The 16,991-nt window shown below is 43.9% G+C and overlaps 1 protein-coding gene across 1 annotated transcript in view; it reads right to left on the bottom strand.

Annotated features, from left to right (window-relative positions):
* The window catches only part of nr6a1a (nuclear receptor subfamily 6, group A, member 1a), a 74,846-nt gene extending 58,119 nt beyond the window's left edge, over nt 1-16,727 (bottom strand). Inside the window, exons 1-2 of the mRNA XM_070834401.1 lie at nt 16,661-16,727; nt 240-287 (exon numbers count right to left, since the gene is read on the bottom strand). Coding sequence (XP_070690502.1) covers nt 240-287; nt 16,661-16,727 — 115 coding nt within the window. The remainder of the gene's footprint in view (nt 1-239; nt 288-16,660) is intronic.
* Between the last annotated feature and the right edge of the window lie 264 nt (nt 16,728-16,991).

Genomic DNA, 16,991 nt, shown 5'->3' with positions numbered 1-16,991 from the left:
TTCTCTGCTTTACCACTAGATGGAGCTACTATCTAGTGACTTTATTTGAAGTAAAACCGATCCATGCTGCGGTGTGAACAGAGACAGATTTGAGGTTTTGTGATGTCAGCGACACTCGGATGAAGTGGGGTAGTGAAGAGAGAATTTGATCAAGACTGACTCTGCTACAAGATGCAAGGACTAGGTTGTACCCTTCTACCCATTACCATCTGAGAATGAATGAATGTTCGTCAACTCACCCATGCTGTCGTTCTGTTCGGACTCCAGTGGATGGTCACTGTAAAAGGCTGAAAGAAGGTGCACAGCTGTTAGATGTTGTACACAGAGAGATTTGCACATACTCACACTCATATTGAAATGAAGGTTAATACCATGGTGAACTTGTGCTTTACTGGACAATTCCCACAATTTCATCAACACTTTTGACACAAATATTTTACTAATATCCAGAGAATATTTTATTTTTATGTATATATGTATATATATTTGTGTATACACACACACACACACACTCACAAAAAGTTAGGGATATTTGGCTTTCAGGTGAAGTTTCAGGATGAACCTAAAATGTATTCTAACCTTTCCAGGTGAACTTAATGTGACCTTCTCTAAACTTGTCCAACTGTTCAGTGTTTCAGTACTTTTTGCACAAGTTGCTGTTCTCTAACAAGAAGCTTAACAGCAACATTCACAACAGGTTTGATCCATGAATCCACCAATACATTTCCTGCTTCAGTTAGAATTGGTATTTAAACAGTCCTCCTCATCGTGCTGTTCACATTCTGACATCATGAGACCAAGACGACACCTAACAATTGATCAGCAGCACCTCAACACTGGAGGCTTCAAACAGGAAGTCCTCAGACGGAGGTGTCCACTGAGCTTAGAGGGTCACAGAGTGTCATCAGGAGGTTGTAACAGTGAAACAGAGAGACTGGAAGAGTCACAGAAAGGAGAGGAGTGGACGTCCTTTGGTCACATCCCAATTTATTGAGACACTGAAAATGTTTTGTTGTGGTATACCTACCACTGTTGTTAGCTTTTCTTTCAATAAATAGTTTAAGATGAATAAAATTACCATTGCATGCTTCTACTTAAATGTCCTACTTTCATGATATAATATCACTGTCGCATTAACTTTTTCCATTTTCCATATATATGCATACACACTATATATATATATGTATATAAATAAACTGAATAAATTGAACAGAAAGCTAAACTTATATTTAGCAACTCTGTTCTACCTCACACAGCACATCTTTGCCTCCTCTAGCAGTGTGTTCTAACTGGACGCAGGGAGTGCCTCATGCGTACCCACATTATTTAGAGAGTGGCAGCACTGAGTAAGTCATGGTTTTTAGTTGGACAGATATCAAATGTGCCAGAGCCCTATGCTGAATTAATCGAAGCACTAATTTCACCTACTTTTGAAGTAGAAACAAAAATTCCTGGGGAAGTAGTGCCTCCAATTTTGACCTGAAAGACTGACAAAGGCTCCACAACTGCTCAAATTTACTCACGGAACCTGAAATGTAGTAAAATACAGCAAATTGCAATTCTATTTACTATTCCGTGTATTTACTCTTCAAAATAGCACACAGGTTTAATCGAAGTGCAGATGAAAGAATAAAGAATAAATAAATTATTTCGCCCCCTGATGAGAACATGGGTTGCGAAGCAGAGCGCCCACTGACGGCAGCACAAACATCTGCCTGCAGATAAATGATCCTCCTGCCAGCCTGACGGCTCAGTGACACGGATCAGATACTTAGTCAATATTCAAAGTTCACTTCTTGGTATCAGCAGCGACAGGAAGTAATGTTCCCGTCGCATTGATCACTGTCACATTTATAATGTGGACTCAACCTGAGAGACAAGGAATCAGAAAGACAGAGAACAGACGGTGTAGAGTATAAAGTACTGCTAAACAGTCACACTGGGTCTGTCTCCACAAATACACAGTAAAAACTCAGAAGTAACAGGAAACCACTTGTAGTGATACAGATGAAGTTTCCTGACTGATGAAGGCTAATCATCCTTTAGGGTGCAGTGTTTAGTTTATAAAAATGTTTACGAAGTTTCTAACCTCTGACTTCTGGTGTGTGATCCTCCATTTTCCTTCAATTTGTTTGTTAGTTGAGATTCATGACTTCCAGCAGCACAAATCTACTGGGGCTGAAATGTTCCTTTAACTGATTGGCCCTGGCAACCATTTAATTTTCTCTGACATCTCATTATCATCAAAGAAGAGGCCGTCTTCCCTCTGTCCTCTAACAGAGGGAAAACCACTAAAGACACGGACAATATAATGGGTCAAATAAGAATGAGAAATTCACAAAAACATTCCAAAATACATCCTTGGAGTGGAATTAATGAGCTGTGTTCAGTTCATAACTACTCCAGGACACAGACCACTGGGGCCCTGGAGCCCCCCAGGCTCACCGTCAGCCTACTTTCTAGTTATCTATTTATTTTGGCACACAGCTCATTTTTGCACCAGGGACCATTAACAGGCTGATCCAGTCCTGGGGTTGAACATCCAAATGATTCAGGACCTATTTCATTTAGGCTTTTTTTATGGTTCCTGATTTGAACTCAAATGAAGCACTGTAACAAAACAATAGACACAAAAAATGGTTCCTATTAATAGAATCGACAGAGATGGATGAGGTGTTTCTCCCAGCTCCCAGTTTTCGTGCCAGGTGGCTAACCACATCTGAACGATGACCTCAGCCTTTGAGACCGCCCTCACAAGAAACACTACAATATTTGGCCAACATTGAAAATGACCTGCGTGTGGTCGGTGCGGATGGCCGGGCTTTACAAAGTGTCTCATACTGACTGAGAAGACCACAAGCCGGCTCCTCTGAAACATGACAGTCTCTCAGTAACTCAAACAAGGTTTCATTTTTGTATTCTTCTAAATGAAATTCTTCATGGACATTTTGATCAGGTGTGCTCGAGACAGCGCCTGATTCACAAATGAGTGCTCTTATGAGGAGGGTTGAATCATTTTGAGACTGCAGTAGTCATAAAAAGTGGCATATTGTGTTGAATCTGGAGAAACCACCTGTGTAATATTAGTTGTGTTGAGCTACTTACACATTGTTCTTGTTTGAGTTGTTCATCGAACACAGCTAGAACTATTAAAAATCTGCAGTCTGAAAACGGCTTTGGTCATTACAACAAAGTAGAAATATTGAATCAGTCAAAGCGTATCATAAATAAGAGAGGTGGACTAGACTGACAGGGGCAAATCTCATTTTAATACAGAGCCTGATATAGCCTTTCATCTGACTGCCATACGGGTCTGACCATAACCTCAGGACAATCTGTTTGCTTCATATTGGTTACCCTCTTGCTGTCTGAGCTATATTTTATACCCACTTTTCTCCCCCAGCTTGCCGCCAACAAGAGCCTGACCATCTGCGCTGCCGGTGTCTGGAGACACGGCGCTCACTTCTCGCTTACAAGGCACCCGGCGAGCTCCATCACTCACATCCAGAGGGGTGTAGAGTGTGGGCTGTCGGTGCCTCAGATCCCCCTATCTGTGTCAGTGTACCACCCTGCTATCAACAGCTGTAGACCCCTGACCCGACACACGCCAGCTGCCCCCCCCTCCCTCCCTCCCTCCCTCCTACGTTCACCCCACAGTCAACACCAGCATATGTTCTCCCTGGAGCATACACCAACACACACTAGCTCTGCTCCGACACATACACACACACACACACACACGTGCCTCAGCCGCCCTCCCCTGAACAGACGCACACTTAAACTGACGTCTAACACACAAACATGCATGCAAACAAGGATGAATGTCTTTGAGCACCCCCCCCCCCCCCACTAACATTTTCATATTAGTGTGCATTTTGCCACCGTTTTGATTTACTGCTAGAGCACGCTTGGCAACTGACAATTTAGAGGAGCGTACCGTTGTTAAATACATTTAAACTCATTTATTTTACATTACTGATAAACAGTTTTACAAGCAAGGTGCAGTTTTTTTAAGGGTAAGTTCACCTAAAGTACAGAAGCCTCCCATCTGAGATTTTTTGTCTCTTGGTTTGTAAAATTTAAACTTGTTGAACAAAGTTGAAAACCTTTGGATGGCATAATAATGCACAGTGTATCATGTTCATCATTTTGGCATCATTTGTTTTCTAGTTTTTTTTAGTTAAGCTACATATACATCTGTGGGAATGTCTTTACTTTTGCAGTTATTTGCTCACTAACCAAAGTATTTGACAAATAAAAACCTGGATGTGATGAAAAATCAGGCGATCACCCATCTCCAGCCCATCCACTAGCTGCTTCAGCCTGGACAGAAGTAGTAGGCTGACAAACTGACTGACGCTGCACTCCCTCGAGTCGTGATGCCAGCTTGGCTAATAAAAAAAATCGCAAAATGGCATTTAAAAAAATTCAGCAGCAAAGCAGGCATCACAGTGACAGCTGTTTTCAGTGGAACTACTTTTTCAGCAGAGAAATAGTTCCAACGAAGCGCGCTGACAGTGTGTTGCTTTGAAACAGCCGGGTAACAACAATGTCTCTTTTCAGGAACAACGTCCCTCCCTTTGGAAGTTTTTTCAATGTTGTGAGCACCTCAAACAAAATCCTACTCACCTCTATTGTGTCGACATGGTTTATCAAATTCGGGGGCGAATAAAACCCGAACTATCTGGATAGCAAGATACCTCTGGGGGGAAGTGGGAACATTTTCCTTTCTTGACCATTTAAATAGGTTTTCCTCCATCTTTTAGGCAGTCGCCAGTTTTGTAAAAAAGAATATTTGTAAATAAATCAAAAAGTAATTCATCACAGTGAACCTGTCTGCTTCTATTCTTGAGACAATGACACGGTTCATAGTGTGCTTAAATTACAGGAAAAGTTGGCTGTCGGGAAGGTAGAAAATATATTTTGAAATCTAAAACACTACAGCATACTTTGGAAAATGGTCAGTTTTCTGCTAAAGGGCTTTTTTCAATAGATGGTCAATGCCTTTCACAAGGACACCACGTGAGGATATTGGTCAATCTGTCCTCCCACACACCATTTTCCAGCTTTCTCTCTTTTTTTGCTCTCTGGTCAGCTCTTAATAGCTGCATTTCTGGGATCAGGATCAAATCTTGTTTCACTCCATACTCCAAGGCTGCAGTGTTTGCTGATAATGGACCAGCATTAGAGAAGAATGGAGCTCTCCAGTGTGTGGTCTCTGTTGCTAATCCTCATGACAGTTTATTGACCATTATAGCCTGAGGCTGGGAAGGCTTCCAGCAGCAGCCAATACAGCCGGAGCCTGCTCCGCTGTGGCCCATTGTGTGCTGACAAAGAAAGGCTGCATCTTTAACCTTTCACCTCTAAAACCTCCGCAACCTCCGACGCAATCAGCTCTCCATCAAAACAACATACCGCCTCTTATCCCCCCCCGTGTGCTCCTTGTGGAGACATGCTATGCAGGCTCAATATGGCATTTACCACAAGTGGCTCGGTACTGTATCTGGCCAGCAGCACAGGCAGACTGAAAGGAATGTGGTGCAGCAAGCTCCATCCAGCCCTGCGAAAACTTTGTGAACCTTTTACTAGCTGAAAATGTGCTCTGTCGTTATGCTATTGCTTTTGAAGTGAAGATATGGATGCTATAGATTAGAAGTATAAAACAGAACTGAGCTGAAATCATTCTGACTGAAGAAACTACCCCAATTAAGTCTCAAATGAGTCTCTTTTGCCCAGCAGCCCGGGAGCCTGCTTCACTGGTACGAACACCAAAGCAAAGGAGCACGTTCCTAAAATTACAGGAACCAGAGAGACCTCCTACATCTCTCAATCGCTCATGAACATCGATAAATCTACAGTGTGGTGAAAATAAACTCCAGCTGTGGTTTGAGTATCCACACCTGACACTGTGATGCATATTACAATATAGCAAAATTCACATTCCTTACTACAAAGTGGCATATGGCTGGACTTGTTGGGGCATGAGGACACAATGTAAAGACCCCCACCCTCTGAAATCCTCAACCTGCACTGCAATTAGCACTTCCCAGGAATCCCTCCCCAACCATCATGCAGCCCCCTATGTCAGTCCATCACTGTCCCTGCTCTTCTGTCCCAGATGGCCGAGGTTCCGCATGGCCAGCGGAGGGCAACGCCAGCCTGTCATCTGAGTAGGTTGGCCTCTACCTGCCAGCCTGGCCGGTCCCGGGCCAGCCGCTCTTATCTCAGCGCTACAAACCACACAGTCACCATCTATCACGTGTCACACCGCAGACCTGGCTCCAAACACAAGGACGGGACAGAGGGGGGGTGGGGGGGTGATGACAGAGGTGTAGAGAGGGGAGTCAGTCAGTCAGTTTAGAGGCTGAATTTAGATACCAGAGTAGCCCGGCTATTGGCTATGCCTTCATCAGGTCAAACTGTTAGGTGATGCCATGCTCCTACATACTGGCTACATCCATGAAAAAAATAGGGAAAGAAAAATGGCTGTATGGGTGAGACTGGCACAATAAAGATGTGAACACTGATGGAGGCCAGTTTAAATGGAAAATAAACCGGCCTCCATCAGTGTTATCAATGTGAACCTGTGGTAGCGGTTGTGCCAAGTGACTGAAAATGACGTTATGAATTTGTGACTTCCTGGTTCTTGGTCAGTCAGATTATTAGGCTATGAACAATACAGTCGTGGGTTGTGTGACGTCAGCTCTTTACTCAATCAATCAATCAATCAATCAATCAATCAATCAATCTCCCCTTCCGACTGTAAGATGGATGAGAGGAAGCAGCAGCCACAGATAGATCATTGTTTTCGCTCTCCACCAACACAGAACAAATCCTGTGCTTGCTGAGAGGTCAAAGTGGAGAGGGCTGCTGAGATACCCAAGGATGACAGTAAGGAGGTTCAGTTTGCCTCAGACAGCCTTGAGGGAGCAGATGGGGTTATAACCAAGTGGAGAGGGGACATGTTGCTACTGTGGCCACCTGGCTTCAGGGATGCTGCTGCTGCTGCTGCTGCTGCTGGATCTCTCAATCTTGCCGGCCGCTATCAAAGCCTTATTGTTCCTTTATGGGGTCACTGTTGCTTCCAGTGTGTGCGAATGGCCAGCTGAATCTGAGAGGGGCGCTACCTTACACCTGGCCCCACGGGTACACCCTGCAGATCAATCTGCAGCATAACGGTCGGGGCTGTGATTAGCAGTGTGTCTTCAGCTCAGATCCCCTCAGCACTCTGTGGTGGATATCGCATACGGCAGATTGTGAAGGAACTCGAGTGTCGGCTTCACAGGCTGCTCTTCGCCCGTCCCTTTGACCCCTACACCTGACCCTTGACCTCGGTGTGTAACACAGTGCGGCACAATGTCTGCTCTGTCCCCCCCCACCCACCCCCCGCTGTTTCAAGCTGACAAAGCACAAGGTCCCGTAGTGCTGCCACGCAGCACCGCTCAAGTTCACAGAGCGCGCTCCGTGCTCACGGGCTCGCGGGCTCACATGTCCGACCAGTGGAGACTTCATGCTGTCTGATCACCTTGACGGAAGATTTTCCCATGTATGAGGAACTTTAAACTTTGTAATGCCAGTAGCAGTGGAAAATAACATTTTCATCACCTGAAACAGAGACACACCATCTTTAAGTCCCCACATTAACTATATGTGACACATATCGTTGAATTTTGTAATATAATCTCAGACATTTCTTTTCTTTTATTTATTCATTTTAAGATTGAATTGGATCTTGTAATCTCACTTTAAACAAACAAAGCCAATACATTTTTCCAAAAAAGGACTCTTTCTTGGATTCCAAAGATACCAAATAAGCTGAACAGTGCACATGAATGTAAAAAAGGGAAGAAATCCAACGCAAGTAACTGATACAAAAGAATATGTGACTTGTTCTGTTCTGTTCTGTTCTTAGGAGCCTCACCTGGCAATATATAGCTTCAGAAAACAAGGACAAATAAGGACAAGTTATACAATTATCCAATGGAAGTAATGAGACTTTAAACGTTACAAAAATGCCCATTACTTATCACTTTTTACCACTGGGTTTTACAACCATTTAAAAGCATACATGTCTCTGAACATGTGATTAATCATTGGTGGATAAGAGTTTAACTGATTACCCACTTCAGGTTATAGTTGTTTTATTTTTTTTAAATGTAACAATGCAGCCTTTTCCATCAAACGATGGGGTGAAGGCCACTTTTTATAGCCTCAGACTTTTTGATAGCGCGGTCATCAGTGCATGTTATGTTTAACTAATGAATGCGTGTCTTTATCTGCGCTAAACCTGGCGGGCGTGTGGCCCGGGCTGAGGGTCACGCTGTGGTCAGGGGGGCGGGGGCTCCGTCACTGCCGCTTGACACACTCAAAGGAACAACTTCCCTTTCATCATACCAGGGGTCAGAGTTTTACTACCTCGCAGAGCCGACCAGCATACTGCACTGTGCAAACTCAGGCCTATAGCAGCCATCTGATAATAATCATCTTACAAAACCTACCGACCACAAAACAAAACAGAAACGAGGGAGATCTGATGTTACATTTTGGTGAACACTAAACCCAACAACTATTAGTCTTGAATCCAGGTACCAACTCTTGACCTCTTACATTGTATTGCTGCATCGCTGTACTGTAGGTAATGTTTCAATCTAATCATCAAATGCATTTGAATGCATTTGTAACTTGTATACACATGTGCTTTTATTTCAAGGTGGCAAACTAGTAGCCATGTTTTCACATTATTTATCAGTTTAGAAGACCTCCCTCCCTGTAGAAAATGAAGTAACAGTAACATCACCAGTTTAATGTTACTGGCATTAGTCCTCATGAGGTTTGTCAATGCCACAATATAAAATAATACAATACCAAACACGGGGGGGGGGGCGAATTTCAAACTACAGCTTTTCGAGGCAAAATTTCACGTGCAAAAACTCCAAGAGCTGACAAAAGAAATTGTTGTTTTCTCTGTCAGACTCCACTTCTGATGGGGGTTGACGATTAAGTGTCAATCAATAGCATCCTGAAAAACGTGAATACGTCTGAAAGTTATAATTAAATATACTTCATCTGATCTTACTTCGAACAGCGCCACACTGAATCTGTGTCGATGCGCATTTGATAAAACCAAGCTTGTTATTAAAGTCATGTATCAAGAAAGATGCACGAAACGTGAAGATTTGTTGCTGCGCTCTGTTTTACGCACAGAGTGAATTGGACATCTTGGTTGGTTGGCTTGTTGGTGGGACAAAACAAGGTATCTGAAGCAAATGCAATGGACATTTTTAAGTATTTATAGACTGAAGGTTTAATCTACAAACTGGAGAAATACTGGCAGAGTGGCTGATAACAGAAAGGATTGTTGGATGGAGCCGTAGCCTGCACGCTTCACCCTTTAGTCCTTTCACAGCAGTTGAAAACATAAACTTGTGCGCGCAAACAGGGAATGTTGGTCTATAACTGTGTGTGTTTGTGTGTGTGTGTGTTCAGCTAATGAGAACAGTGACTGTTTGGCAGATTCCTGTTAAAAGAGCCAATGTGCACAGCTCTGTGTGTCTTTACTGTTGACTGTGAAATGACTCCCGTGCCTGGTGATCGACTTCATCTGTAAAAATCAGTGAGGATGGCTGCGCTTCAAAAACTAACCAAGTTTCCAATCGTCTCAGGACGGAAGGACCTCTGCACCCGTACGTTGGACAAACCACTTGAAGAGCTGAAGTGAGTTTCTTTCTCTAATTCAAATGTCCAAATAAGTGACACCTGATCGTTACTACGTTTTAACTGAAGCTCCTCAGCTGCTCTTTTATAACCCCTCAACAACTGCATCCTCCAACACTGCAGTTTCACAGGAAAGCCAGCCCTCCACTACATACCAAGTTCAGTGTTTTACAGCTGCCTGTAAACTCATCCTCCACCCAAATTCAAACTCAAACTGAAGACATTTATGACCTCTGGCTGCTCTACGTGTTGAATATCACAGACGCTTGACAATAGCGTGGCTCATGGATCGCCGGTGTCACGGCACGAACTGTCCACCAAACATACTGTGATGGATTCCTCTTCAAAATATAGTTTATGGCAGCGTGTCGCTTCCTCCTCCCCCCCCCATCCTCCCCTGCAGCTCATTAGCAGCTGTTAAACCTCGGGTTGTGCCAGGATCAAACTTGCAAACATCTCAGAGAGCGGCCTCACTGCCACCCCAGCCTGTAGCTCATGGATCAAGTGGAGGCTGTAAATACTTTCCTGGGTTATGTGGAGGTCAGCGGAGCGCGGGCCATTAATGCTTCAAGAGCAGCATCCCACTGACCCTGGTCACCGTTCCCATAGCGCTGCTGCAGCCTCGCCCTCCCCCCCGCCCCCGTGTCCATCACAGTCCACACAACAACAAAATAACAAGCACGGCCCTGGGGAGGGGGGAAAAGAGCGCTGAGCTCACCGAGAGGCTGAGAGCAGGGCTGGAACTGATTCAAATGTTTGGGACTTTTAGGCCTACATGGCACGAGTTAAGTTTATCAAAGTGGAGTGAAAAAAATATGAACTTGAAGGGTTGTACATAGTATGAAAGAATAGTCTCCTCCAAATTACATTCCTCCTGTATGAATGATGTGTGAATGGGTGAATGAGGATGTGATGTAAAAGCGCTTTGAGTAGTTGAAATGACTAGAAAGGAGCTATACAAATACAGACCATTTACCATTTACCATAATACATTGCTGAGTTAACACTCACCCTGCCACCTTTGAATGCATCCACAGATGTGTCTTTGTTCCTCAAAGTAAGGTATCATTGTGGTATTGTGGTAATACCAAAATGTTGTACTGGCACTAGTATGGAAAGAAATGGCACCCATCCCTTTATCAAAACAATGAAATCCTGTTGGATAGAGATAGTTCCATTCATTCCCAAGGCTGTGTCACAGAGTTTCAGTGTCGCCTCAACACAAGGCAGAACAACGCAGCTCAAAGTACTGCTGCTGAACTAAATGAACCAAGCTGAGTGCAAACAGGTGGTAAAATCTCCTAAAAATATTTTAGGAGTTCACCGTAGAGCGACCGGTAGAATGACATTTCTTATGATGTTCAACAGCTATTTGCAAAGAATCTCAAGTGTCGGGCTAGAGGCGGGCTGGATTTTCACTGCAGTGTGACCCGACCGCTTTGAGCGCTCAGATAAAACGAGAGGAGAACGATCTGAAGCTGTATATGTGGTCGTTGCTGTTCTGTCTGGCCCACTTCATTCTGACCACACGTGCGTTGCCTGGAAACAGCAGCATTAGGGTGGAAGACATTTAGCCTCCAGACCTCTTGACAGAGAAGGACAGAAGACCTTCCTCCGAGACACTGGCATCATTCCTCACAAAAAACATTCACCGATCCCATTATCGTTTGTCTTTGAATACCTCCGCAGCTCAGTGAGTTGAGGATGCAACTCAAACCACTCAAACCAGGATGCAGAGGAAGTCTAGTGTTAAAATCCTCTCACTGGTAAAACCATAAACTTGAATTTACTCGTGCGGCAAAATTCAGTTAAAGATGCAAATAACTACAACAACCAATGATGTGTGACTGAGGTTCAACAAAGCAACCGGCCCGAGGCTTCGTCCAGAATTTAGAATCAGTCACAGACTAAATGATTATCATTAAAAAACATTTACATTTCATTTATTGTCATGAAGGTAAACGCAACAATTTATTTTTGAAATCTGGAGTTTTGTCACATTGCCAGTTCATCTGGTCAGAAGAAGCAAGAGAACTCTACTTCTATCCCGAAAGCCCCGTATGTGCATTAAGACATGAGATGTTGCGAAGAGAAGACACAAGGAAGCCTAAACTATCACTTTAAAAACCGCTGTACGAGAGCGCAGCTGATGCACACACACTTAAAGAGCAGCGGATGGAAAAAAAAAAAAAACAGACGTTCACCAGCTGTGTGAAATTTGTCACTGCTGCTGTCGCTGTCGCCGCTCAGCATGAGAGGTGGAAATCATTCATATCATGTAGACATTGATTTCTTTTTGTTTTAATGCCAGGGCGAGTTCCTATATGACAAAGGAGATCCTGTTAAATTCATGTAGGCATTTTTTTTCCCCCCCATGTGTCTTTCTGAATAGAGGACAGAGGAGCAGAGACAACGCAGGGTAAACTGACCCAATAAGTCTCTACGCTAATCATTTCTGGGAGAATTTAAATTGCAGACTGGTAAAAACCCAAAGCGGTAATGGCTTTCAACACATCAGCACCTTTAAGTGTTTTAGAAAATTAACCCTTTCTCAAACTAATACTTCATTATTCTTTTTTAATATTATTTCGTGTGTGTACGCATTTAGCCACATTTTCATAACTTTTGTATTTCATTTGGTTTAATGATAATAAAGTTAATCAAATCAAGCCAACCCTCATGCGACCAAAACAACTGTGAATAATTTGTTTTAATTCAGGCTGACAAACTAAGGAAACTTTATACCTGGGTCTCAGCAGCACATACAGGACGTCCCTCTGATAACGTACTTCAAGATCCCTCATTCATCAAAATGTACTGTTCAAATGGTGAAAACATCTGGTGGAGCGTGCTGCCAGATAAATCACTCTGTTTGAAATGCTAATCAGCCTGGGTGAAGAATTTTCTTGATTTTCTGGTGAAATTATCTTGGAATGCTTGGAGTGCTAAGATTGATCCCCTTATGTCACTGCATTCGAAGCTACTGAGTTTTTCTAATAATTTCATCAGTTTCTAATTGATTTAGTTCCAGAAAACCAACGCAGCGACAGGCTGAAGAAGCTCGTCAATCTGCGCTGGAAAAATAGAAACTGTCGGCAAATTGCGTCCCAAAATGCGGCTTGTTTACACCGAGTGATTAAAACTAAATAACGGTGGGAGCATGTTTGTCTGACAGAGCAGACAAAGCAGATGTCACAATGAACCTCTGGATTGTTCTTCATGAAACATCCACTAAAACAAAAGAAATATTTAAACATTTCCACAACTTTCATTCACTCCAGTCAGGAATGAAAATACTTGATATACCTGTTAAGTTTGATTGCTGAAGACTAAAAAAAAAAAAAACCTCTTTCAAATTCAGCCACTCGTTCCTACTGCAGCGATCCATCGATTCTTAGATTAGAGTGGGAAAAAAAATGTCATTGGCAGCTATTTTAAGAATGGTTTCTGGGATTTTACAGCCGCAAATGCAGATCATTGTCTGGTTTCAACCTGAGAATGTTCTGGTTCTCTCCGTTTTGTAACGCTCTTAGACTGCATAGCTTTAGGCTTCGAACTAAACGAGACGTGCGAAGACAGCGCCTTCGCTCTGAGAAACTGGGATTCGCATTGACCAAATGATTGGCTGATCAAAAAATGCTCAGCAGATTCAGTCCTAATGGAATTATTGCCTTTATTTGTTGTGTGTGTGTGTGTGCAACACATCTTACTTTGAAAATATTCTAAGACTTAAAAACCTTCAGCTGCCCTGGGTTCAGTGGAGCTGATTCTGGTTAATGCTTTCGGTTCTGTCTGCCCCTTTCTCATACTTAGATCCAAAGACGCACGACTGTCCTGTAACATTACAGATCTGTCTACCTATTTCACAAACTCTAATTTGGTGTGTGTGAGAGTGTGTGTGTGAGAGAGAGAGAGAGAGAGAGAGAGAGAGAGGTGCAGCTCTTGTCACTGTGTTGACACAGATCTACTGATAGCTGAGGGAGTCAAGTGAAGAAGAAGAAGAAGAAGAAGAAGAAGAGAACCCAACATGATGGATCACATCTGCCTGCATGGCCTCCACCCCCGACAACCCCTCCCTCCACCCATCAGCAGCAGCAGCAGCTGCCCCTCCTCCTCTACTGTACTCCTCCTAGCTCATCATTCAAGCGGCACAGCAGGGGGTTTCGCATCCTGTCCCTGCCCCACCCACATCCAGCCGTCCCCTTCACCCTGCCCCGAGGGACAGGACAGACCCCCCCCCCCCTCCTCAAGCAGAGCTAGGGCTGACAAAGCATTTTCTTTCAGCCTATCTGCCCCACCGTGCCAGCTTGCAAACCCCCGAGGCCCAAACATGGATCCACACAAATCCGTAACCCCTCCACCCAACCTGTCGTCCTCCTTTTTTTCTGCTGCTGCTTCTTCCACTGAGTTCAATTCCATTAAAACGAGCATACTTCACCGGGCAGAGAGAGGGATGGGGGGGGGGGCACGCACCAAATTCCCGGTCAATTCAAAAATCAATGGAAATTGAGTTTCTTCATCAAATGTGGTTATAAGGAGAGGCAGGAGCTGGAGGAGGCTTCGGCTGCTTTGTTTTCTCTGTAACAATGTGAGGTGACAGAAAGGCTTTTACACTCACTGGTCACTCACGGGTTAACCAGCTGGACTCAACATCTGTAGCATCTGCCTTTCCTCTAAGGCTGCAACTAGTCTAATCTTTATTGTTTAATTGGCTGACTGTTTTTTATACATAAGCTTTCTGTGCATGTGAAGCCCTTTGAATGAGCTGTGTTTGGAATGAGCTAAAAAGAAATAACGCCGACTTTCCGCAAACCAAATCCTGATTTTATCTCCCAAATGTTCGAAAAAAATCAGGAAAAATGTCCGTTAGAGTTTCCAAAAGCACATGGTGACATCTTTAAATGTCTTGGTTTTTCCCAACCAGAAGTCCAAACCTGAGATGTTTGTAGTTTAGTGTAATTCAAACACAGCGGAAATCACCATGACTGAGGAGCTGGAAATAGAGAATGTTTGGCTTTTCAATGATTAATCAATTATTAAAACAGATGTTCTATTATATACAGTACATTTTATTTTTTATCATATCAATGAAACATTTGCCGCATTTTCTTTATTTTACAAGAACTGAATTCAAGACGGACAGTGTGAAGATTTCTAAAAAAAATCTCATATACTGTTGAGTCTTATTTAAGAAACATGACTGATGCTTCTAATTACTGAAATCGGTTCTGTCAAAACCAAATCTTACCAAGAGCTCATTAAATATTTTCAAAACATATTCAGCTTCTTTCGGTTCATTCTATTAAATGTCTGCATTTCTTCATGTAACTGTTGCAGAGGGAACGCATAGAGATAACTGTTCATTTAACGTTAGCCGAGCTGCAACTGGCACTTTTGTTCATTAATGTTTTAATTATTAATTGTTTGTATACAAAATTACTGAAACCAGTGAAAATGATAAATCAATCCTTTTTTTTTTTCTTTTTTTTTTAAAAGCCCAAACTTAAGCATACAATGTCTTGGCGTGTTCAACTAACAGTCCAAAACATTTTCAAAAAGAAGGAAACCAAAATCTCTTCAAATGCGACGCTACAAACAGAGTGGTTGGATTTTAGTTGGATTTTTCCTTTTTTCTTGCTGATCAACTTTAAATGATAAATCAATTATCAAACTTGGTGGCAGTTCATTTCCAGTTTCAGCATATAAATGATACTTTTACTGAAACAAGCTTTGACGAATAGATTCAACTTTCTTTATAATCTATTAAAAGGAAAATTCTTTTAATAGATTTTTTTTTTTTTTTTTTTTTTTACACAATTGTGAAACCAAAGAACATTGTGGGCCTGCGGGCCTTCTCACTGTGGACCAGCACAGTCCACAGGAGTGAGTGTGCTCATGGCAGGCACAGTTAAAGGAATTTCAATCTCGGAAATGTCAATAAATCTTCAGTCACCCACATGGGGGCACGATATGAGGCTGGCGCCTGGGCTGCTGCAAGGCATTGTGGGGCTTATTTTGGGCCTGGACCAGGTCAATATGGAACTTCTGAAGAACTGATAAACTGGAGGCAAATAAATGACAAGTGAGCGCTGGGGACAACCACCACCACCACCCCCCCCCCCTCCCTGAGTGATCTGCATGGCAGTAAGCGGCAAAGTCAGTGTCATGTGAGGCCTCTGCTGCTGCTGCTAAGAGATGAAACCAGTCCAGATACATCTGGAACCCAGCCAGCCATGAACCCGTCCTGTCCCCTCATCTTCTCCTCCACCCTCACCCGGCGCAGCCTACACCGGATTTTGGGGACTGAGGAGCTAATGGCTTCAGGGGGGGGGGGGCTCTCCAAGTTCAAAAGTTCACCTTTTACGATCTCCCCGAGCCTGAGTGACCACCTCCAAATAAAAACATTCCGACCTCTGTTCCCACCGAGCTGCAGCTCTCTCTCTCTCTCACACACACACACACACACACACACACACACACACACACTGATCACACATTAAAGACTATTTCATTATTCCTCTGATGCAAAACAAGGGAACACACTCAACTCAACTCCACCGCGCGTCAGGCGAACGTGCATCGCTCATATGATTACAGTCCACCTCCCTGCACATGGTTGGACGCCTGCATTTCATTTGAGCGGATCAGACTGACGAGCTGTGTGTGTGTGTGTGTGTGTGTGTGTGTGTGTGTGTGTGTGTGTCGGAGCTGGAGTGAGAAGTGGCCCAGAGAAGTGCTGTCAGTTCCCGAGAAAGGCTGATCAAAACTAGTGCAGCCATGCTCTCCTGTTGGGGGGTGGGGGGTGAGGACAGGTGTGACCCCGTCACGGACAGCAGCCCCGTGGCTAGATGTGGTGCTGCCGTGCTGTGTGTGTGTGTGTGTGTGTGTGTGTGTGTGTGTGTGTGTGTGTGTGTGTGTGTGTGTGTGTGTGTGTGTGTGTGCCTACCGTTGACAGACTTGCCGTTGCTTCTCTCCGGGTAGTCGAACCCATTCGTCCTCTTCTCTATCTCCATCCTCCTGCATGGGCTGATCCCGAGTCAGCCCGACGTCGCTTCTCACCGCCACGGAAAAAGCTGCTCGCTGTTTGACGCTGCTGGTGAGCTGACAGCGCTGCTGGTGCTGCTGGTGCTGATGGTGCTGATGATGGTGGTGGTGCCGTCTGAAGTGAGTCGCGCTGGCGCGGCTTTGTCCCCTGTCCTCGGCCCGGCTGGCTCACTGCTCGGACCGCCGTCCCATGATTTGGCAAACCGCTTCCAGTCAGCGGGGAATAACTGGAT

This window comes from Pempheris klunzingeri, chromosome 7, assembly GCF_042242105.1.
Source record: "Pempheris klunzingeri isolate RE-2024b chromosome 7, fPemKlu1.hap1, whole genome shotgun sequence".
NCBI lineage: Eukaryota > Metazoa > Chordata > Actinopteri > Acropomatiformes > Pempheridae > Pempheris > Pempheris klunzingeri.
This window is presented reverse-complemented; position numbering and strand designations above follow the sequence as displayed.